Raw genomic sequence first — 25,660 nt, forward strand, 5'->3', positions numbered from 1 at the left:
ATCTTTGTATTTTTGTGCTATGAAATATTTCTTCCATTTGATCTTCCAGGCCAATAAATGATCATATTCACTTACTCCTTTATTCAGTGATTATGCACTGTGTGCTTACTATGTGCAAGACAGTGTTCTAGGCATTGGGTGTTGACAACAGATTAGCAACGTATGCAAGAGAAAAAGTTCCTGCGCTTACAATGCTTACATTTTAGTGAAGATAGTAAAAAAGTATCTGTGCATGGATTGAGAGTCAGATGATAATAAGTATTTAGCTGCGAAATCACATATTTTGCTCTGTGAAGTCTTTTTTTGTATTTCACTTGAACTTCCTTAAATACTATTATTTTCATATTCAAGTTACTGTCTCCCCCAGCATTTCTCTTTAGCTAGTCTACCACATTGTTTATTCTAAGTGATTTTTCTCTTTCTGGTTGCCTGGCTTCCCTACATGGGTTCTTTTCCTTTATGATCTCAGAAGAGCTTAGGTTTCATTGTTGGAGGACCACAAGTAAGTGGTAGCAGTCTCAAGAGAATGGACAGACAAAGCAGGCTCTATGCCCGTAGGGGACAGTCCAGCGGGCAAGATGACAGCCTTGCGGAGGCCCAGGAGGAAGCCTCCCAGCTCTCCGGTATCCTTACATCTCCCAGTCTCAGAGACAGAGAGATATCAGTCCCCTGGTTCTGTCCCTTTCTTCTCGCCTCCAGGAGTCCACGGGTCTCTACCAAACCAAGCTCTTTCTTGGAGCTGCCATTGTTATCCTCACCCCAAGGCTCTTGACCAGCCCTTGAGGAACAAGTCCTTTGCCACCCCTCCCTGACAGAGCTCCCACAAAGCCCAGGCCTCACTTGCACCTAACTGTTCATTGGATCCAGGGGCCATTTGGCTCAAATAAGGCAGACACAGGCTGGAATCAGGAACAGAGGGATAGCGAGATTTCACCTTCCCAGAACCCACTCTGAAAAGGAAGGTCTGTTTACAGACTAATACTAAAAACGTTCAAATCCTGACAAATAGGTCAAAATTTTTAAAAAGACTCTGTTAAGTCCAAACATCTGTGGGTTCTATCATTTTCAACTACTGCCCTAACGTTAAGCTCTGAGAAATAAGGAAGATCTTAATGTTACTTGGACTTGAAGGATATTGACTAGGTGGATGAATTGTAAAAGTAACTGTTACGTAAAAGTCAAAAGAGAGTACATACTGTATGATTCCATTCATAGAACATTCTAGGAAATGCAAACTAATGTACAGTGACAGAAAGCAGATCAGTGGTTGCCTGGGGACCGGGCACAGAATTAGGTAAGTGACTTACAAAAGGATACAAGGAAATTTTTGGAGGCAACGGAAATGTTTATTATCTTGGTTATGATAACTGTTTCAGAGGTATATACAGATGTCAAAACTCACCAAAATGTACACTTTAAATATGTGCAGTGTATTTTACATCAATTATACCTCAATAAACTTTTAAAAGAGGGGTGCCTGGGTGCCTCAAATGGTTAAGCATCTGACTCTTGATTTCAGCCCAGGTGACGATCTCAGGTTGTGAGATCAAGCCCTGCATTGGGTTCTGTGCTGAGCATGGAACCTGCCTGGGATTCTATTTTCTCTCTCCCTCTAAATGAATAAATATTAAAAAAAAAAAAAAAAAAAAAAAACTTTAGAAGAAATATTGGCTGGGAAAAATATTTGCAATTTATATCACAAAGAGATGATATTCCTAAATATAAAGAACATCTAAAAGTAAAGTAAAACACCAACAGGGAAGAGGTATGAACAGAAAGTCACTGAGCTTTTGTAGGTTTGAAATTTTCCATAATAAAATAAAAATATATAACTTTCAAAATATATTAAACACTATCCCTAGCCCTCATATAATTCACAATACAGCTGAAGATACAATTATAAAGCCATTTCAAGTTTGGGCCACACTGCAAAGTATATGTGATGTGCTGATCAATGTGGATTGATGAATAATCAAAGTTGGGATAGAAAATCAGGCAATTCATCTTGGAGGAAATGAGTATGAGCCTGGTCTTGAGATGATGTGGGTTTGCACAATTTTTGTGGTAGACAGGGAGCAGAAGGCAGAGAAGAGTTCAGATGAAAAACATATGAACAAAGGCAGTAAGATGGGAAAAGAGAAAGACAGCTTTTTTTTTTTTTTTTTTTTAATTTTTATTTTTGGGACAGAGAGAGACAGAGCATGAACGGGGGAGGGGCAGAGAGAGAGGGAGACACAGAATCGGAAGCAGGCTCCAGGCTCCGAGCCATCAGCCCAGAGCCTGATGCGGGGCTCGAACTCACGGACCGCGAGATCGTGACCTGGCTGAAGTCGGACGCTCAACCGACTGCGCCACCCAGGCGCCCCGAAAGACAGCTTTTTAAAAGGACTCTTATTATAGGTTCACCATTCTTTTTTTAAGTTTATTTTTATTTATTTTTTGAGAAAGAGCAAGCCAGGGAGAGGAGAGAGAGAGGGAGACAGAATTTTAAGCAGGCTCTGCGTTGTAGTGCAGAGCCTGAAGTGGAGCTCAAACTCACAAACTGTGAGATCATGAGCTGAGCCAAAGTTGGATGCTCAACTGACTCAACCACCGAGGCACCCCTCAGTATTCTTCACAATCACCATCAAAATCTCCTGGGTGGCTCAGTCCGCTAAGCCTATGGTTTCATCTCAGGTCATGATCTCACGGTTCCTGAGTTCAAGCCCTGAGTCAGGCTCCACACGGACGGTGGGGAGCCTGCTTGGGATTCCCTCTGTCCCTCTCCCTCTGCATCTCCCCTACTCTTGCTCGCTTTCCCTCTCTCTCTGTCTCTCTCCCAAAATAGCTAAAAAAAAAAAAAAAAAAAAAAAAAAATCTCGTCACCAAAAGGTTAGCTGTCACATTGGAAAGAACCCATGGGAAAAGAAAGGAAATCTAATTCACTATATGAGGGCTTGGAATAGATTAAAATCATTTACACTATTCATGCAACCATAGTCAATCTTTACTATGTTCTACCTATATTAGTATTTTTCTCTAAATAGAATTGTGTTTTCACCTGGCTTCATTCTAAGAATAAGATCCATTAAAAGAAATATAACTTTTTCTTTTTTTGTTTTTAATGTTTATTTAAAAAAATTTTTTTTATACAATTTTGATAGAGAGAGCACAGTGGAGGAGGGGCAGAGAGAGAAGGAGACACAGAATCTGAAGCAAGCTCCAGGCAGAGCCCGATATGGGGGCTCGAACTCACGAACCATGAAATCATGACCTGAGCTGAAGTCGGACACTTAACCGACTGAGCCACCCATCTGCCCCAATGTTTATTTATTTTTGAGAGCAAGAGACAGACAAAGTGTGAGTAGGGGAGGGGCAGAGAGAGAGGGAGATACAGAACTGGAAGCAGACTCCAGGCTCTGAGCTGTCAGTACAGAGCCTGACATGAGCTTGAACTCACGAGCCGTAAGAACATGAGTTGGAAGCTTAAACTGACTGAGCCACCCAAGCGTCCCGAAATGTAACTTTTTCTAATACGCTAAAATAAACACATCTTTCATACGTTCAGTATATTCTTAAAAGTTACATTAAAATTATTTCACTAATCCCTATGCCCACCATTAACATTTGGTGTTTAATGAAGCCTTTATTCCTATCTCACTGATAAATGTACATCTCCTTAGAAATCTAAGGAGCGGGGGTGCCTGGGTGGCTCAGTCGGTTGAGCGTCCAACTTCGGCTCAGGTCATGATCTCACGGTCCGTGAGTTTGAGCCCTGCGTCGGGCTCTGGGCTGACAGCTCAGAGCCTGGAGCCTGCTTCAGATTCTGTGTCTCCCTCTCTCTCTGACCCTCCCCCCGTTCATGCTCTGTCTCTCCCCCGTTCATGCTGTCTCTCTCTGTCTCAAAAAAATAAACATTAAAAAAAAAATTAAAAAAAAAAAAAGAAATCTGAGGAGCAGAGGACTAGTAAAGGATTGTTAGAGTAAACTAGGTTCATTGCTTGTTCAGACTTCTCAATTTTTAGCATCATTTGTAAGAGTATTCTACATTTAGAAATATTCTACACAAAATTAAAAAAAAAAAAAATCCAGCACATGAAAACGTAGAAGCAGCAAGTAACTTTCCATTAATTTTGAGAACTACACACAGAAAAGATTTAGAACCTAACAGGAATTAGGAACTACTGAGAAAATAGAACAGCCTAGTTGAGAAAACAAATAATGTGTCTGTTTAGAGGGATAATGTGGTATGGTGAAAAGAAAAAAGGCTTTAGAGTCACAGAGATTCTAGTCTGAATTCTCCATCTATCACTTTAACAGCCTATCTAATTTCTTGGCACCTAAATTTCCTCACCTGTACAATGGTGATAATGATTGCCTGTCTTGGCTGTTGTCAGGATTCAATAAGCCAATATTTGTAACACACTTAGCATACAATAGGTACTCAACAATTACTACTATAATGTTGATGACATTTTGTAGTGTAAAATCATTGCCACTTTCAACCTGGCAAAACCAAGAAATGCTAAAGTCTTTAAAGTTTATCAGCTTACAATCTATTTTTGTAACGTATGCCAAATGTCCAAATTCAGTTGGAAATTTGAAAACTTTGAGTATTTTACAATATGCTACAACTACACTTAACATTTTTATAATCCTAAACTAAATGCTGCTTTGAGTATAGATTATAAGAGTATTAAGCAGTAAGAATGTATATATCTTTTGGAGAAATTTTATCTTTACAGAATCAAATCAGTTCCAATCTGGTATATCCCTTGTTGGGCAAAAGCAGCAGATGGTATACAGAGGATTGCACACTAAGCAAGGAAAATTTGGGGAAAGACTCTAAAAAACTGGTGATAAGAATACTGAAATAGGGAATGAAAGAGTTCAATATTGCCAGAGTGTAATATAAAGGTTAGCAATCTAAACAAAGTTTTAAGATGTAAAAAAAAAACTGAAAAGACTCAGAATCAAATTTGTATTCTTGTATTAAGGTCTCAGGTACAGCATAAAAATACATAGTAAAAAGAACTGGCAAAGTATTTCAGGGAGGTGTTCTTTCTGACGATGATGGAATATAAGAGGGTAGGAAGGGAGGGAGAAAAACATGTCTCACTGAGTCACCTTTAAGGATAAACTTTTGAGGGGTGCATAGGTGGCTCAGTCAGTTAAGCATCCAACTCTTGATTTCAGCTAAGGTAATCTCAAGATGATGAGATCAAGCCCCATATTAGGCTCTGTGCTGGGTGTGGAGCTTGCTGAAGATTCTCTCTCTCTCTCTGTGCCCCTCCCCTGCTCCTGCACTCTCTTTCAAAAACAACAAAAAAAATTTTTTTAAATAAAAAGGATAAACTTTTGAACTTAAACTTAATAAACTTTTAAACTTAATATCTGAGGATATTAAGACAACAGATGTGAATTTTTGTTATTTGGCTTTGTAAAAGCCCCACGTGAATAGGTAAAAGGACACACAAAAAAAGCTTTAAATCTTTACTACGGAAAAGGTTTTTTTAATTTTTTATTTTAAGCAGGCTCCACACCAGACACAGGGCTTGAACTCACAACCCTGAGATCAAGAGTCACAGGCTCTACTGGCTGAGCCAGCCAGGTGCCATAGAAAAGATTTTTTTTTTTTTAAATCAATACAAAGAAATTCTTCAGTTGTCTATTTCAACTTATTTCAGTGTTAGTCAGTAAAGAAAAGTACTAATAGCACTAATAGCAGAACTAATAGCAGTCTTCTTGTGGGTTAATAAAATTTAAATTCTATATAACACAATCTCTCTCATAGTATGCTCTCATACCATCTGGATTACTTGACAGTTAATATCTGGACATGCTATTCAATACCAATATAGGTTCCTTTCTTTTCTGTTACAAGTGTGTTTCTGAACATTTCCTTAGAATCCTATTTCAAAGAAAGGAGAAATCTTCAATCTGCTCTCTGTGTATATCAAGTGAAAGTAAATTCAGTACCTGAAGTCTGCCTAATCTGTAGACACTATAAGAAGATCTGAGGAGGGGAAGAACAATTATTTCACAAAAACACTTTAACAAACTCAATAAACATTTAAATACGTAATGAATGAAACATTTACACCTGATTAAGTAAATGTAATAAATAGTAAAATTCAATTGCGTTGTTCCTATAAAACCCATCACAGATCTGATGACATATGAAATCCTGTGGACACATGAACATTAAGATATAAAGTAACTTACTCTTAAAAAACTAGGAATTCCGGGGCACCGGGGTGGCTCAGTCAGTTAAGTGTCTGACTTCAGCTCAGGTCATGATCTCACAGTTTGTGAGTTCAAGCCCCACATCAGGCTCTGTGCTGACAGCTTAGAGCCTGGAGCCTGCTTCAAATTCTATGTCTCCCTCTCACTCTGCTCCTCCCCCCTCATGCTCTGTCTCTCTCTCCTTCAAAAAAAAAAAACCAAAAAACAAACATTAAAAAAAAACAAACAAACTAGGACTTCCCATCATGGTGTGATGGGAAGCACATAAAATTTACAAGTTTGAATACTGCCTCTGCTACTACTCCCATGTTGCTAGAGGCATGTACTTACTGTCCACAGACAGCCTGGTGTAGCTCTAAAAAGGCATTAACACCCACTATTCCCACAGAATGAGGAAAAGATGAAACTGATAATCCTTCATTAAGTAGTCTCATCTCTTAGCCCTCTTCACCTTATGTCCAATGTGCTAACTGCCTTAAACTTTTGTTTTGCACAGGCTCTCTACCTTCCTCTCATACCTATTGTTTTACTCTTACTTGTAATCTTCTCTAGATCTCCCTTCAAGAATCAGTGGTGTTCTCATCCTCTGAGATACCCATCTAGGATCCCCTGTAGGCAGTATTATTATTCTCCCCATCATCTGGTACCCAAAGCTGTTTCTTTTTGCTCTTATTAAACGACTAATCACAGTAAGTAAAAGATGGCTCTTATTTTTGAATGCTGTGTCACACATGGAGTAAGTGCTTTACATTCATTTTCCCATGTAATTCACAACCACCATGTAAAGTAGGTACTGTTATTCTTACTATATCCTTTTGTTTTATCAAAGAGCAAAGTAAGGCTTTGAGAAGTTAAATAACTTGCCCAAAAGTCACTCAAGTAATAATTAATACAAATTATCACTACTTTTAATTAGTAATAATTAGTAGGACTGGGATTCAAAGCCAGGTCTCTGGCTCCAAAGCCATTCTGCTGCCTTTGGTGGGGATCTTAAGGCATTTGTAGCCTTAAAAAGAAGGTAAAACACCTGGCATGATATTTGCACTGAACATGTGTTTAGTGAATTAAAAAGGCAGGAAAAAGGTCTATTCACTCAATAGGCTCTTGTGTGCAATTCACCTGGATCCGGAGATATAAAAATGTCTGACAAAGTCTCTATCCTCAAGAACTACAGTTAGTCTACTGGGGGAAGAAAGACAAGTGTAACAGGTGATTGTAATACGGATGGTTCATACAATTCCTATGGACAGGTTGCTGAGAAAACATAGGATGGGCACCTAAACTGGATAGGGAAAGAGGAAAGCAGTCAAGAAAGATATTAGTTGGGAGAGTCTGAGTTTCTGCTTTTCTTTTCAAAACCAATTAAGCAGGGGCGCCTGGGTGGCTTACGCGACATCAGCTCAGGTCATGATCTCGCGGCTCATGAGTTTGAACCCCGCATTGGGTTCAGTGCTGACAGCTCAGAGCCTGGAGCCTGCTTCGGATTCTGTGCCTCCCTGTCCTGCTCCCACTCTCTTTCTCTCAAAAATAAATAAACCTTAAAAAACAAAAATAAAAAAAAAAAACAAAATTAAGCAGGTTCTACTAGACTGGTAGCCAGCATGCCAAGGATTAATGTATTTCTTAGAATTAGTTTAGATTATATCTATACTCATATTTCTATTTTATCTCAAATTATATGCCTAGTTCAAATAAATCTCACCTCTGAAAAAACACATTGTAAAGAATGATTTGCTTTCTAAATATGTTCCATTTATATGAAACTACGTATTTTTCTCTCCTCACAGATACAGAAAAACATTAAAAAAGTGACTGGTTGTACAACTGGCTAGTGTTAGCTTGCCACAAAACCACAATCAATTTAGGAGATTTTTTAACTCAGAAGACCAAGGGGCTAAAACTTACTACATTTCAAGCAACTGCTCCCAAAACACCATCCATCATCAAGAATGTTAGAATCCAAAAACAAAACAAAACCCAAAACAAAAAAAACCTTCTAATTAAGTTTTTCCCATATGTTTCCCTCTTTCCCCTCTAATTTAACCCTACAATAAAGAAAATACAATTTAGGTAATATATTCCCATCAGTTGTTCACTTACCAAACAATAGTTCATTCAAGTGGACACTTTCGGGCTGTCATGGAAAACGCCAAAATAAAAAGCCTTCTTAAATTCAAGTTAGATTATATCTGTAACTTCTTTGCCCAAAGCAATAACTATGGAAAAACATAAATTAAGCCTAGCAATGTCATTTTATTACAAAGTTGGCTGCTATCAAAATTTTTTACAGCTCTTCTAGGTGGTTGCTAATAGTTTAAATGATTTCAACGCTGTTGTAATCCAAGGAAAGCAGATTTCACCAAACATGATGGGACCCGTAAAGATGAAATAATAGAGGTGGTGAAGAAAGGAAATAAAAAACAATGAGAAGTCAAATGAGGTACAGATAGACTTCACTTGTTTACATCTTGTGAAATTAATTAAGACAATAGCAAAGCCAAAAGCCTAAAGGGATTAAAATCTGACGGCAGCAAATGTAAACAACTAAGAAAGTGTAACTTCAAACACACACAATCCAGGGAAGAAAACCTAACTTCTTTGAGCTAAAGTTGCGGAGAATCAAGTTCAAAGTAGGCTAAACTTACTTTCAATTTACCACCCTTGACTGTTCAGCAAAATGAAAACAACCTGGCAAACAGTTTCCATAAAATCATATCTCCCCCAAGTAAATTTTCTCACTAAAAGGAAACAATAAACAAGAAGAATGTTTTTTTGTAGTCCTTTGTTTTTACGTTAGAGATTCTTAAAAATTCATACAGGCGTGGTAAGACAGAAGACAGTAAACAGTTTACAGAAAGGAATTATGATGTCTTACTTGCTATAGGAAAAATTAGATTCATGGAATTTTGAGAGATTATTTATTCCCTTAGCCTTTATTCATATATTAGAGAAGGGTTTTTTTTGACAATCTGTGAAATTTATAGACTTAAAAAAATAAAGGGCTTCAAACTACTTCTGTCTTTAATATAGTATTAACTAACATTTTAATTGCATGTTTAAAAATTCAAAACCACAATCCCGCCAGCAATTCTAACTGTTACCATTTAGAGAAAATAATAGGGATAATGACATTCATCAAATTTACTAAACCTGATGTTATGCTAGTCACCATAATGACCTACCGTACTTCTTTTATTAAAGAATTCTTAGACCATTTGCTACTGAATTAATGTTTAACTGGTAAACTAAGGCAAAATACTGGATAATCTGAGAAGGCACAAGTGCAGAGTCCACTGTACAAAACTACTGAGCCATGCTTTCCCACTTTATGTGCTTTTCCAGATATATTTTAAACTCAGCAAAAGGTAAAATTTAAATTCGGCATAATTAACTTTTACTGTGCCTTTCTTTTTGCTTGAAAACTCTTCTCATACACTGCCACCGATTCAATTTCACCTGTAGGTAATGAACACAGAACTCATTGTGGGGAAAATAAACCAGAATGGGAAAAAAGAGAAGTTATCAGATACACAAAGGAGTGAAACAGCTGACTGAAAAACACCTTAACCACAATGATTTCCCTCCATCCTTAAGGAGGTATTTTTAGTATTTTAGTCACCATTTCTTTCAGGAAAGACCCCACAGGTTCCAGAAGCTCCCAAGTTGAGTACTCACCTAGTTCATCTGAATGCTGAATCAGGGCTTTTATTTCTGCTAAGCTGGTCGCCCCCTCTTGGGAGACCGAAGCTGCTGCCCCCTCCTCTGGGTCCTCCACCTTAGTCACGGTAAAGTGTGGCATTGTTACACGTAGAAATCCCGTGCTCGTTCTGTATTTACACTGCCCTCCACTCTACTTTCCTTACCTACCTCTTCCTTACTGTGCCCCTTTCGCACTCAAATCACTGCCTACGGGAGACGAAGGCTGGGAAGAGGGAAGTACTTTCTGCTCACGTGACCCACAGCCCCAAGGGAGTGGAACGCTGGAAGACACGCCTTCCACAGTGTTTATCATTCACTCGAAAGGATTAAGCACTCCACCCCTTGCTTATGGTTGTTAAGCTCAAGAATGCCAAGAACTTCTTAGACCGCCTTTCCAGAGCTGCCAAAAGCTGTGAGTGGGCAGAATTCATGACCTGCCGCCCACTGTGTACTCACCCGCTCGTTTCCTTCACTTATTTCCATCCCTATGTGCACGTCGTGATCTCAACCCCTGCCCTCATATTTCACACGATAAAGATTAGGGAACAGTTCATTGTACAAACTTTCCTCTTTAAAGAGAAACTGGCACCACATAAATTTAGGAAATGAAACAAACTATTTGTAAGCTTCTGTTGTTGCTTTATTTCAAAGCATATGAAAAATAGTAATTTCTTATGGTTCCGATGGGAACATTCAGCAAGTATTCAATGAATGCCTACATATTTCATACAAGGCATAGTTGTAGATACTGTAGTGTATACCACAACTTCCAAGAAGAGACATTAATATTCCCCGAAGTCCAAGTTTGTTTAAAAGAGCAAAATATTTTTAAAGAGTTCAGACTTTTTTTTTTGTACAGAGTTTAAACATCGTGTTTTAAAGAAAAAAAATTCAAGAAAATCCCTCTGATTAGGTGGTGTATGGTTCCTTCAACACATGTAACATATTTAAATCTTGGTATATTTTATCACATAACTGTGTCCAGTGCTCAGTTGATGGCTTTAACTACAGAGTATGAGATCTATCTCTGCACTGATAAGGGACTTCAGTACATTGAGCCCTGTGGTAACTTCTATGTTGATGATAGAATATAAGGGCTTTGTTGTTAGTAACACCTGACATATAAGGCTGCACTAAATTTAACAAAGAAGGAATGATACTTTATAATCCTCATTTATTCCTATACCATTTCTAAAAGAAAAGGAAACCAATAGTTGTTAAAGATCCACTTTGTACTCTGCATTGCACTAAAAACTTTTCCTTATGATTTCATTTAATCATCACAGAAACATTAGGCTAAGGAACTTGCCCAAAGTCACAGAGTTTGTAAACAGCAAAGCCCAACCTAAAAACCTGTAATACCCTTGTTAGTAAGCAACATAGAAGTTTCACAGAAAGAAAACACACACATGCCCCTAAATTTTATTTCATGGGTTCCCATGTAGCACTGATTTGTAATCTTAACTGCACACTGGAATCACCTGGGGAAATTTACAAAATACTGATGCCTGGGTCCTATCCCAGATACTGTAATTTAATTGCTCTGGAGTAGAGCCTGGGCAATAAGGCTTTTAAAAGCTCCCCTATTTCTCACTCTCAGATGGTTCAAACAAGCAGCCAAGATTGCAAATTACTACTATATGGGGGAAAAAAAGTTTATCACCTAAGAAGTCTTCGTAACTATTTTATTTTTGAAAGAAAATTAAGCGTGGTAGTGCCTTGGGTGATTTTCCCATACTTACAACTCAGGAAGCTACTCTACTAATTTATTCAAAGGAACTTAACTACCAAATTGTCAAAAATTTCAATAGTAGATTCTGGGTTCCAAATTCTTCAGTGCCACTGTATATTTCCAATAGGATCTTGCCTTTCATATTTATTATAAAAAGAGAGTTGAACTAGGGCTAATCTACAGTTGATGGATAAGAACAATGACTTGTGTTATACATCTGTGCACAGCTTGTGCATATAAGTCTATGTACAAATGTTATCCTGTCACCTCTCCCCTCTAAAAATATCTGCAAACCAAACAAGTAGGAAGGCAAAACATTCCTGCTGATCTATGATAGGCGTATTTATTTACCAAACTCGATGATTTGATACCACAGTGCTCAGTAATTTTAAAATAGTTCTCTCCTAGAGTGGCCTATAGATAAAAGTGCAATGGCAAAAAAAAAATTGAAGGCAAAGTTAAAGTAATAAAGAAAAAGCTGGGGAGGGGGGGCGGTTCTGGTAAAGCTGAGGGCAGTGCTATGTAGACAGTGATTAGATAGGGAAGGTAGGATATAAGAAAATGCTATTTAAAGTACAATAAACTACCACAATGGGGGCACCTGGCTGGTTTAGTTGGAAGAGCCTGTAACTCTTGGTCTTGGGGCTGTAATTTGGAGTCCCCCATTGGGCATAGTGACTACTTAAAAAATAAATAAGATAAAAACATCAATAAACTACCACAATGAAGTACCACTGCATATCCATACTAATGGCTAAAACTGATAAGACTGGAAACACCAAATCTGGCGAGAATGTTAAACAAAAGATACTTTTATATATTGGCGTAAATTGGTTCACCCAATTTAGGGAAAAGTCTAGTACTCTCCCGTATAACTCAGCAATTGCACTTCTAGGTATTTATCCTCCCAAAATGAAAACATATTCCCACAAAAAGACCTGTCCAAGAATATTCATAACAGCTTATGAACAATAACCAAAAACTGGAAACAACCCAGATGTATATCCATAGCAGAATGGGTAAACCAACTATGATGTATTCATATAAAAGATTTCTATTCAGATAAAAAAAAGGAATGACTCAGTGATACAAGCAACAATCTGAATGCATATCAAAACATCACGCTACATGAAAGTAGCCTTAAGAGTGCACAATATATGAACAAACTGTATGAAGTTTTACAACAGGCAAAACTAATCTATGGTGCAAAAACAAACAAACCAGGACAAGGGCTACCTCTGGGGGAAGGGGGCCTCAGGAAAACTTCCCAGAGTGATAGTAATATTTTACATCTTGTTAGAGTTTAGGATTCCATAGGTGTATGCATTCATCAAAAGTTAGCTGATGTTCACTTCAAATTAGTGTTATTCATTGTATGAAAACTTCACCTAAAAAAAAAAAAAAGCTACAGGGGTGCCTGGGTGGCTCAGTTGGTTAAGTGGCCGACTCCTGATTTCAGCTCAGGTCATAAGCTCCAGATCATGAGATCAAGCCCCACATCAGACTCTGTGATGACAGTGCTGAGCCTGCCTGGGACTCTCTCTTCCTCTCTCTCTGCCCCTCCCCTGCTCTTTCTGTCTCTGTCTCTGTCTCTCTCTCTCAATAAATAAACAAACAAACAAATAAATAAATAAATAAGTGTATTTTTTAAAAAGCTACAAACAAATACTGAATTCTAATAATATGCATTTTGAAGTATCTAGGAGAGGTGAACTGATATCTGTAATTTACCTCGAAATGCAGTAAGATAGATGGATAAATAGGTGTTAGGAAAAGTACAATAAAATGTCAATGATAGATTCTGAGTGGTGGGTGTACAGGTGTTCACTTATATAAAAGCCTTCCAACTTTCTGTATGTTTGAAAATTTTCAGAATAAAACACTGGAAAAAATACAAACTGACACCATTATGAAAATAAACATATAAGTCAGAGACTGGGAGAAAATATTCATAAAACATGTACTTGACAAAGGACTTATATCTTAAATATATAAAAATCCTCTACAACTCAATAAGAAAAAAACTGAATACAAAATAAAAAAAGATTTAAATAGACAATTCACAAAGGAAGTTATATAAATGGCTAATAAGCACTGGAAAAAGTGTTCAACATCATTGGCTTTCAGGAAATGCAAATTAAAATCACCATTAAAACTGTTGGCAAGGATGTAGAGCAAATGTTGGTGGGAATATAAAATAATACAACCACTTTGGAAAAAGGTTTGGCAGATTTTTATAAATTTTGTCTTTTTTTTTTTCATTTGAGAGAAAGAGAGAGAGAGCAAGAGCAAGGAAGAGGGGCAGAGGGGGAGAGGGAGAGGGAGAGGGAGAGAGAGAGAGAGAGAGAGAATTTTAAGCAGGCTCCATCACCACAGGACTCAATTCCATAACCTTGGGATCATGACCTAAGTTGAAATCAAGGGTTGGACAGATGCTCAACCGACTGAGACACTCAGGTGCCCCTTTTACAAATTTCAAACAAGTATGTTTATAAACCTTTATTCATAACAGCCCAAATAGGAAACAGACAAGTTATCCATCAATAAGATAAACAACCTGTAGTATATTCATACAATAGAGTATTACTCAACAATAACCAGGAACAAACTACTGATACATTCAACAACATGGATGAATCTCAAAAACATTTTAAGTTATATATTACATATTAATCGTATGCATACAAAAGTGTTTACAGTTGAAGCATAACTGATGCCCGCAACTTAATTTGAAATGCTTTAAAAGTAGATGGATCCAGGGGCGCCTGGGTGGCGCAGTCGGTTAAGCGTCCGACTTCAGCCAGGTCACGATCTCGCGGTCCGTGAGTTCGAGCCCCGCGTCAGGCTCTGGGCTGATGGCTCAGAGCCTGGAGCCTGTTTCCGATTCTGTGTCTCCCTCTCTCTCTGCCCCTCCCCCGTTCGTGCTCTGTCTCTCTCTGTCCCAAAAATAAATAAACGTTGAAAAAAAAATTAAAAAAAAAATAGATGGATCCAATGGAAGGGATAAATATGTGGTAAAACAAATAGAGCATAATGTTAATTGTAGCAACTGGAGGATAAAGATGGTTGTTTACCAAAAGTCTTACAATTTTTCTGTATGTTTGAAAATTTTCTTAATAAAATGTTGGAAAAAATACAATGAACTGAAGTTCACTGAAATCTTTATAAAGATCTTTAGGTGTGAGTATAAAGCAAAGCACTTATGGGTCAAATTCCGTTTCACGTAAAATTTAATCAGTTACATAAATGCTAGTCCTGTACTTTGATTTTATAGTGTTGAATGCTGTTTGAAATGAATCATACAGGTTTGAAATACTTAGTTTTACATTTAAAAAAAACTATAGTTTTTTTTCAAATCTTTTTTTTTTTAAGTTTATTTCTTTAGAGATAGAGACAGCATGAGTGGGGGAGGAGCAGAGAGAGAGGGAGAAGAGAGAGAATCCCAAGCAGACTCTGCACCGTGAGCACAGAGCCCGACGTGGGCTTGAACCACGAAACTTCGAGATCATGACCTGAGCCGAAACAGAGAGTTGGAAGCTTAACCGACTGAGCCACCCAGGCGCCCCTATGGTATTTTTTAGTAGTAAGACATAAGCCCAGGCTAGGGCAAAAGCGCATTTATAATGGCATTACTCCCATAGCGCTTTGTACATTAGGCCAAATATTATACATTATTTATATTACTAGTTTCAGTAAAACTTTTTTGTGACATTATGTTTGTTTTTTTAAAAAGCATGCCCATTCTTTAGAAGAATGGATCTACCATGGGTGATATTTTGGAAGTACAATTTACTGTTCTACACTATCCAATTACTTATTTTTAATCAGAGCTAACAACTCATGACAACCAGCATTTTGTTTTATTCAAACCATTTATTAAAAAAACAAAGACAAATTAGATTTAGTGAAAAGACTTGAACAATTAAGGGAAAGTAAGTGGGAAATTATTTTCAACATAAGGATTCTCTTCCAGGTTGTACTATACTGTTATACTACATCACTCAATTTTAGAGCAAATCATATATGCATTTCCTCTTCATTCTCAGAACCTGAGAACTGTATTGTACAAAAGCCATTCACAAATAACCTAGAACCACACTACATCCTGCTGAAGTGATTCTTAAGAATCTAGTAATGCATGCTAAAAATGAATTCACGATGCAAGAAAACTTCTATAAGTAAGCAGCAAGCAAAATCCCTGGAATTAAAAAGCCACATACATTTTGAATACATGAGTTTTACCAAATGTCATTCTGTCCATTCCTGAGAGCAGTTTTTAGATATGATGTTAAGGATTTAGTAACACATTAAATAGTATTCTTTCAAAAAACTTAAAAATTCAACTAGAGCTTGATCAAAGGTACCAGCATGCTATTAAAAAGCTGGAAAAATATAAAATAGAACAATAGCTCCCATGACACACACAATGTAGACTTAACTCATCTGTCTACACCTTTTTACAGAATTCTCTCATAGACACACACACACACACACACACACACACACACACACACACACACACATTTGATGGGGATGGTGTGCAAAGAAAAAAGGATTCTGATTTGGAAAACAGCTTCAAATCTTATGAGTCTCTCCTAAACTCTTGTAGTTTGAAGATACCATTCAGAGTGCTTTATCTACTATTGAGATCCAGCCACACTTGAGAGAGCCTTTAAAATTGTAGCCAATTGACAGTTTTGTGCTTACAGCATTTGTTTTATTACAAATGGTGTTTTTACAACAAATAGTAAAGAAAGTGGAATCTACTTCCAAGTAGTTGCTTTTCCCCCCGCCAAGCAGTTGCTTCTAATGTAGTAAGTTGTTACTTCAAAATATTTAGGATAGACATTCTCATCAAATCGTTGTAACTGCCAGCCAGCAACTAAATATAAATAGAAAATGGCATTATGCTTTAATTTTCTTGATTAATTTTCTTGATGAACTTTGAGCAACAAAGGTTAATTATGTTTTATCCTCAGTAAATTCTTCATGAAGTTTACACAGAAGTAAACCCTTCATACTCTTCATTCTATAAATCTTTCTAACAATAAATTCATCTTATTAAGAGATGTTGTTTGACAGGAAAAAGATCTGAATTATAGGATTTCATTAAAATGTCTGAATTATAGAACTTCTAAAAAAGCACAGAATTTCCAAAAATTTTAACTTACCTTCAAATATTAAGAAAAGAAAGAGGTCATGTGTTAGAGCAGGCATTCTTAAGGAAAATATCAGACTTGCATAAAGGACTAACTTACTCCGTGACCCCCATTCAGTTACTCAGGCTTTAAAGGGCCACTGGTAGGGAAACACTACCTCATGAGGTATCATTCAGAAGGTTAGGCAAACATTCAAAAGAACAGTGCTTTGCAAATGATTGCTGGTAAAGGAATATTTTTCTTTATATTCAGAATTCATTGAGGACTAAAAATCTTATGAATTACTAGAAAAATATACGAAACACAAGTTCTAATTTTTATTATTAGATTTGACATAAAATTGCTCTATCAAACTGCTAAGCAAGTTTTTTAAAACTTTCAATTTCTGAACTTACCTCCTCACACAGGTTAAGTAGACAGCTGATGGACCAGCACCATTTACATACTACACTCATTGGCTGTGTTACAGAATACTGTAAACATTTTACTGGCAGTTCACTACTTAAATTTAGAGCTATAGCTAGAAAAGTATACAGACTCTCAGTCTTAAGTAGAAATATATATATATATATTTTTTTTCCTTAATATATCAGCAAACCCTCTTTCCCCTTCAGACACTGGAGATAGTGGTTTAAAATATTGAAATGATCACAAATTCTAAATATTGCCTTATGTAGACAAGTACAGAAAGAATTATAGAGTTAATCAATTACTCTGGTGACGACCAACTACAATGGATAGTAAGAACTTAAAACCCCTAAATCTCAGAATCACATAAAATTGTCCATGAAAATGGGTTTTTATAAAATGGCATCAGTGATTAATATATAACATATGTTGGGGCTAACAACTGAAAGATAATAAATACCTCAGACATTATTTTCTGATGGATTCATAATATTGCATTGTAAGAAAGGCAGAGACTTCTCCAAATCAAAATGTCAGGAAAATCTCATGCTTTATTTAAGCTGAAGAAATCATGCATTATTCAATACATATTTGAGTGACCATTATGTGCCAGGAAATAGGAATACAATGGAGAACAAGACACTGTTCCTGCCCTCAAGGAGCTCACAATCATGTTATCTACCTCACTATGTAATAAAAGGCAACATCAGACCAGTTCTGTAAGTACAATATAGTGTAAACATAGAACCTTGAGGGCACAACACACTACTACCTTGCCCAGTTACTTCTTCAAGGACCTACAGGTGTGAATCTTCACTAAAGAAAAGAACGAAGTAGGAGGATAGTGATGACTGGCCAATTTGATAACTACATCACCCATTTTGGCTGATATTAAAGAAGGCATTATCAAAACCCTTTGTGTACCCAAGAGTCCTCAGCTTCCACTGTTTCCTTCTTCACGATATTACAACTCCCTGTATAAGGCTGCCCATCTCTTTCATTAGTCTAATGTGATTATAGCCTAGATACTGTAAGACCCAAGAATCACCAACCAAAAACGTAGCACTGGCACTATGAACATAGACTACTCAGTAACTCACTCAGAATTTCATTTTTGATGTAGGACATTCCATTCTATATTATGAAATACTTGCTAGATAGGTTTCTAGTCAACACTACGAACAGTGCATAGAAATGAAACTGCAACATATTGTCAAAACTTAAGACATATTTCTAAAAATATAAAGAAAAATGAAAATACAATTCAAAACAAAATTTTCTTGTTAATTTCACCTCAGAGAACAAGTTTTTGTTTTTAAAGAAGTTATTGCTTCCTTCCTTCCAACAAAACTCCCATGACAGAGAGAAAGCGCGTATGCACAAGTGGGAGAGAGGGGCAGAAGACGGGGGGGGGGGAGGGGGGGGGAGGGGAGAGAGAGAGAGAGAGAGAGAGAGAGAGAGAGAGAGAGAGAGAGAGAGAGAGAGAATCTCAAGCAGACTCCACGTTCAGCACGGAGTCTGATGCAGGGCTCCATCCTATAATCCTGGGACCATGACCTGAGCCAAAATCAGGAGTTGGATGCTCAACTGACTGAGCCACCCAAGCACCCCCAAAACTCCATTTTAAAATAGATATACCAGGAGGTGCCTGGGTGGCTCAGTTGGTAGAACATGTGATTACCAATTTCAGGGTTGTGATCTAGCCCCACGTTGGGGGTAGAGATTACTAAAAACCAAAACGAAAACCAAAAAACAAGTAGATATACTGAAACTAGAAATACGAATATTAACTTTCAGGAAGATGAACTAATGTGCCTAATAACTGTATAATTCAGCACTACCAAATTGCCCTGGGTATTTGCAAGCCGTTTATTTAAAAGACACTGAAATAAGGGCACCTGGCTGGCTCAGGTGGTAGAACATGTGACTCTTGATCTCAGGGCTGTAGGTTTGAGCCCCATGTTGGGTGTAGAGATTACTTAAAAATAAAATCTTAGGGGCGCCTGGGTGGTGCAGTCGGTTAAACGTCCGACTTCAGCCAGGTCACGATCTCGCGGTCTGGGAGTTCGAGCCCCGCGTCGGGCTCTGGGCTGATGGCTCAGAGCCTGGAGCCTGTTTCCAATTCTGTGTCTCCCTCTCTCTCTGCCCCTCCCCCGTTCATGCTCTGTCTCTCTCTGTCCCAAAAATAAATAAACGTTGAAAAAAAAAATTAAAAAAAAAAATAATAAAATAAAATCTTAAAAAAAAAATACATACTTTTAGGCCAGATTTCCTTTTAGGAACACAGAACCTTAAAATTGCTCAGGAAACATGTCATTTTACTACCTTCTTTTGAAAAAACAAAAACCCCTGTTTCCTTTCATGCCCCCAATCCAGAAAAAAAACTGCAAAAATGTACACTGAACATAAAAATTCTATTTCTTTTATACTTCTTCTATTCTACCTTTGCTGCTTACTAAATGCTTCAATACAGCCAACTAATGTTAGTAGAGGAAGTGTAATAACAGGGATACTGATACTAAAATCACACACACCTGGGTTTAAGTTACTAATCTTCAATTTATTACTTGTATGACCTTGGGCAGGTTACTTAACCTTATCAGTTTCAATTTTCTCCTGGATGAGAAATCCCATCATAGCTCTGAAGAAAATGGCTTTATTTTAAATGAAAAATATCAAAACATGATTTTTCATTTAATAGGGAAGAATGTTTTCTATTTCCTAGTAATTCTTAGAATTCTATTGGAAATGAGTACACTGCAAAACTAAGAAACAAATTTTTTATTTTAAAAAAATGTTTATTTTGAGAGACAGAGTGTGAGAGTGTGCACGAGCAAGTGGGGGATGGGCAGAGAACAAGGGAGAGCGAGAATGCCAAGCAGGGTCTGATGCAGGACTTGATCTCATGAACTGTGAGATCATGACCTGAGCTGAAATCAAGAGTCTGATACTGAACCAACTGAACCACCTGGGAGCCCCTAAAAAATTTTTTTAAATAAAAAAAAATTTTTTTTAATAATTTAGGATGTAAACTAGCCAGTTGTGAAAGTAAGTATTCTTTCTGGATATATATATATATATATATATATATATATATAAAAGCTTGGATGTTAAATGCAAATGCTCTCAAAAAAGATAAATTTCAGTTGGTTCAATTTCTCATAGCTCCTCAAAGTGATAATGTACATATTTATACAAGAGTTTTAAAAAGTTTTTTAAGTTTATTTATTTTTAAATAATTTAGAGAGAGAGAGAGACTGAATCTCAAGCAGGCTCTGCACTGCCAATGCAGTGGCCGATCAATGCAGGGCTCAAACTCCCAAACCGTGAGATCATGACCTGAGCAGAAATCAAGAGTTGGACAGTCAAACTGACTAAGCCACCCAGGTGCCCCAATAGATACGAGTTTTTAAACTTACTGTTTTCTTGTTTTTAAACTAGCTGTATAAAAACGGAATAGTTTTACCCCTGAGTAAAAGTAGATTTGTCTGGTGAAATGGAGAAAATGAAGAAATTCAGGTGCCACTTGGCCAAAAATTAAAACTATTAACCAAATGGTTCTGACTGTAAAAAGAGGAATGCTGTGGTGCTTGGGTGGCCCAGTTAATTGAGGGTCCGACTCTTGATTTCAGCTTGGGTCATGATCCCAGGGTCATGGGATTGAGCCCTGCATCGGGCACTGTGCTGAGGTCGGAGTCTACTTGAGATTCTCTCTTTCTCCCTCTGTCCCTCTGCCCCACTTGCACCTGCTCTAAAATAAAAAAAGAAATAACATAAAAATAAACAGAGGAATGCTACCAATTGAATATCTTGCATGGATTTCTCAAGACCATTAGAAAAGTATAAGGCTGAGCAATGCAGTAATAAAAATGCAAAGCCAAAGATGCCACTGACTAATTTAGTAGAGAAACTGGAGACTGAAACACAGTTCTAAAAGAACAGGAAATTTTAAAGTGAAAAACACAAACAAACAAACAAAAATACAACAACTAAAGTTAGGATTAAAACCCAAACCCAAACACACCTCTTATCTCTTAATTACTTATACACACTTTTTGTTTTCTATCTCTGGCTTTTCAACTACAAAAACTTCCATTTTAAGACTAAAAAAAAGCTTCAGCCCTCACATTTTTTCAGTAGACATCCAAAGGTAACTTCAAAATTTCAGATTGTGGACAGCCTTTCAGATTGATTTATTCACAATAGTGACTTGATTCTGAAATTTTGTAAACTGTAAGTTCCACCAATGATTTAACAGTAGCTTAAAATTCTTCAAAAGTAAAATGCACCTAAATGTCAGAAATGTTAAAAAGATGACAAGTGTACGCCTTAGAACTGAGCAAATATGGTAATAATATTTATTATTCATCAACTATGGAACTTCTGCATTTAAAGCAAGGTGCCTTGTGTGTCTGCTTGTGTGTGTGCTGTATGTTCTGCAGTTTTGTGCTCACACCTTCATTTATAATTGCTGGGGTTCTACACAATACACCAAAGCACTAATCACAGGATTGTAATGAGGAAAATCTTCTTATTTCCCTATTTACTTACAAAACTTCATTAAAATAACACATTGTTTTATATATTCACAAAATAAAATGCTTTCATAATTCCTACAATATACCCCTCCAAAGTTTCGTATGTGCTGCTAAGAATCCCATCACCATACTCTGGTTTCTCTTCATATCACATAAATCTTTCACCTTTCTTTACAAAAAAGAAAAAGAAAACAACAACAACAAGAGACCTTGCCAAGAACTCAAACACATATAATTTGCATTATTCTGATTCAGCAAACCCACCAGGTGCAGCTGCTGTGCAGACTGTGTCACACCAAAAGGGCAGGGGTTGGGGGTTGAAATCCAGTTTGTCCTTCTCTAGTGAAGCCTGGAAGGGCTGTCTTTTTTACAATTTACATAAAGGTTGGGGTGCTTGAGTGGCTCAGTCAGTTAACTGTCTGACTCTTGATTTCAGCTCAGGTCATGATCTCATGGTTTGTGAGTTTGAGCCCTGTGTTGGGACTCCACACTGACAGCACGAAGCCTGATTGGGATTCTCTCTTCCCTTTCTTGTCTGCCTGTCCCCCACTTTTGCTCTCTCTCTCTTGCTCTCTCTCAAAATAAATAAAGTTAAAAAAAAAAAGAATTTGCACAAAGGTCTTGCTATTTCAGAGTGCAGGCAGAGGGGACAAAAAGAGAGGCAGCTACAATCCAAAAGTTCATAGCAAGACATCATCCGCATAGGTCATTAAAAATTATCTTAAATGTCAGCGTTAGAAACATTACTCTTATTCTAACAGTCTTGAAATGGGAAGTATAACTTTTAAAGGTGCCCAGGAGTGTCCTCTTCCTTCTTTTCCATTCCAGTAGAGATAATATCAAAGCAAGGTTTATGAGAATCTGGAAGCAAGAAATATGCCACTGACAGGCAAAGAATAAGGCCTTTGGTAGAAAAGAATTAGTGAGGACATAGAAGATATTACCAAAAATAAAAGACACGAAGTTGAAGCATCACTTTACCAACTGCTGAGTCAAAACACAGAGTATGCTAGGACAGACTCTAAAAGAAAGTCCTTTCTATCAAAGCAGCTTTCTTACACACAGTTCAACCTTTTGAAAGTTTTTATTATAGATATTTTCAAATATACACAAAAGCAGAGAAAACAGTAAAATGAATCCCCATGCACCTTTTACTCCAATTCAAAATATAAACATTTGCCAATATTCTCAACTTTTGGGGGGGGGGGCCTGGGTGGTGGAGTACATTTCATTTCACTTGTAGATACTTCAATATGTATCTTTACAGACAAGGACTTTACCACAATGTCTTAAATATACCTAAGAAAATTCACAATAATTCATTAAAATCATTTAATACCAAGTACATTGTCACATTTCCCTGATTACCCCAAAGGTATCTTTTACTCTTGTTTACATCAGGATCCAAATAAAGCCCACACCTTGCATCTGGTTGGTCTGCTTTTTGTCTGTAACAGCTTTCCCTCTCTTCCCATCACTCCTCCTCCACCCCATGCCATTTATTTTTTGAAGAATCTGGTTATTCAGTAAAATTTCCCGTATTCTGGATTTGGCTGATTGCTTCCTGTGGTGTAAAGTAGTATATTATAAAGTTTGATCACTGGCTGTAGAGTATGGAAAAGTGGACCAAAACAGATGTGGTCTGTGACCAAAATGTTCAAAATGTTTCAGAGAATACTGGAAACCCTTAAAAAATACATACATACATATATATATATATATATATATATATATATATATATATTATATAATATAAATATATTATAAAATATATATATATAAAATCAGAGGATGATATCAGATGAGCTAAGAAGGTACCAAATCCATGTATTTTTATGAAAACTATCCATCCTACTACCTTCTACAATGTTATAGCTCACAGAGTGCCAAAGTAAAATAAACAATATTCAAGAACCACATACACTTGACCCTTGAACAACACAGGTTTGAACTGCATGTGTCCACTTACACTTGGATTTTTTTCTATAAATAATACAGAATAGTAAACACATTTTCTATCCCTTATGATTTTCTTAATAACATTTTATTTACTCTAGCTTACTTGATTGTAAGAATACAGTCTATAATATGTACAAAAAGGTTAACTGACTGTTTATATTATTGGTAAGGCTTCTTCTGGTCACCAGTACGCTATTAGCAGTTAAAGTCTGGTGGAGTCAAAAGTTACATTCAAATTTTCTATTGCATGAGGGTTGGTACCCCTAACCCCTGGGTTTTTCAAGGGCCAAGTATAATATGAAAAATATATTTAAAAGAAGGGTAATAGTCATTGATTGGCAATACAATGTAATTCACTTATTTTGGTTTGGGGCAAAAACTTACAAGTTTTTTGCAAAAGTACAGAAAAGTACTTCGTACTTTGAAGTATGTTCTTATGGGGGAAAAAAAAACAACTAGCTAGTTCTCCAAGTTGCTTAGTCAATCATTATTCTGATTTAACCCTAGATCAGCTGAATACACTAAACATAAGTGTGTAGTGTAATGGCTCCATGGGCAGATAAATATTCTACTCTATAAGACCTCCTGACATTTAAGGAAAGGCCTGCTGTGCCTATCTGCTCACAGTGAAGTCCTAATCAGGTGGGAAAGTTCTTCTCAAATGCACAGCATTAATCACGCTTCTCTTCCGGGCTATGGTCTTCAATGCAGGCTTTACATTAGAATCATCTGAAAAGCTTTTAAAAACTACTGATGCAATTAAATCAGAATCCCTGGGAAAGGGGCAGAAGTATTTTCTAAAAAGATCTCTAGATCATTCCAATATGCAACCAGATGAAGCATCACTGCTCTAGTGGGTACATTTCATTTGCCTTTACCATACTATGTTTTTAATTTTTGTTTATATTTCTATCCTTTTTTTTAAGTTTATTTATTTATTTTGAGAGAGACAGACAGCACAAGTGGGAGAGGGGCAGAAAGAGAGGGAGAGAAAGAGAATGCCAAGTAGGCTCTGCCAGTGCAGAGCCCAATGTGGGACTCAAACCCACGAGATCATGACCTGAGCTGAAACCAAGAATTGGACGCTTAATTGACTGGGCCACCCAGGCGTCCCTATTTCTAGATCTTTTTTTTTGGCTTAGAAGATCTTCAACTCGGTATGTATTTTATTGAGTGCAAATTATATGTGGCATGACACACTATACTAGGTGCTGATGATACAAAGACAACTTTGTGTTCCTGTCCCAAGAACTTTGCTGCCTAGGTGAGAAAGATAACATACAAAATCAACAAAATTAAGTGAAATAGGTATTATAGTAACAGTCTGCATAAGGGATACAGGGACATAAAGAACTTATCTATTTTATCTGGGGGTGGGGGTAAATCAGACAAAGTTTCAGACAGAAGGTGACTCTTTGAAGGAGGGACTTATTTAAACTACTTTTGCATCTCTACCACCTAATGCCCCCCAATAAAAACTTGTTGACAGTCACCCTTGGAATTGGTATATTTAGAGCTCCTTGACTTAACGGATTTTAGTTTTACTCTATTTCAGAAACCCACTCCCAAGGCTGCATATTAGATCATCTTAACACTGGACCTGCCCCACCTCTGAAACAATTAACTCCAACATTCAACTCTCTGAACACAGTCTTTACTCCTTCTACATCTTTCACTACAACTTTACTCCATCAGGACCTCCAGTCTCTAAATGTCTCCATTTTTTTTTTTTAATTTTTTTTTCAACGTTTATTTATTTTTGGGACAGAGAGAGACAGAGCATGAACGGGGGAGGGGCAGAGAGAGAGGGAGACACAGAATCGGAAACAGGCTCCAGGCTCTGAGCCAGCAGCCCAGAGCCTGACGCGGGGCTCGAACTCATGGACCGCGAGATCGTGACCTGGCTGAAGTCGGACGCTTAACCGACTGCGCCACCCAGG

General features: G+C 37.2%; 1 protein-coding gene across 4 annotated transcripts in view; it reads right to left on the minus strand.

Annotated features, from left to right (window-relative positions):
* Positions 1 to 25,660, minus strand: part of SLC12A6 (solute carrier family 12 member 6) — an 87,622-nt gene that overhangs the window by 56,731 nt on the left and 5,231 nt on the right. Inside the window, exon 1 of one of the 4 annotated variants that reach the window (XM_047861706.1) lies at positions 9,901 to 10,158. The exons of the other annotated variants lie outside the window; for them this stretch is intronic. Coding sequence (XP_047717662.1) covers positions 9,901 to 10,024 — 124 coding nt within the window. The 5' untranslated portion in view covers positions 10,025 to 10,158. Of the gene's footprint in view, positions 1 to 9,900; positions 10,159 to 25,660 lie in introns of those variants that run through there. 4 annotated transcript variants of the gene reach the window in all.

The sequence above is a fragment of the Prionailurus viverrinus genome, chromosome B3 (assembly GCF_022837055.1).
Source record: "Prionailurus viverrinus isolate Anna chromosome B3, UM_Priviv_1.0, whole genome shotgun sequence".
NCBI classification, from domain to species: domain Eukaryota; kingdom Metazoa; phylum Chordata; class Mammalia; order Carnivora; family Felidae; genus Prionailurus; species Prionailurus viverrinus.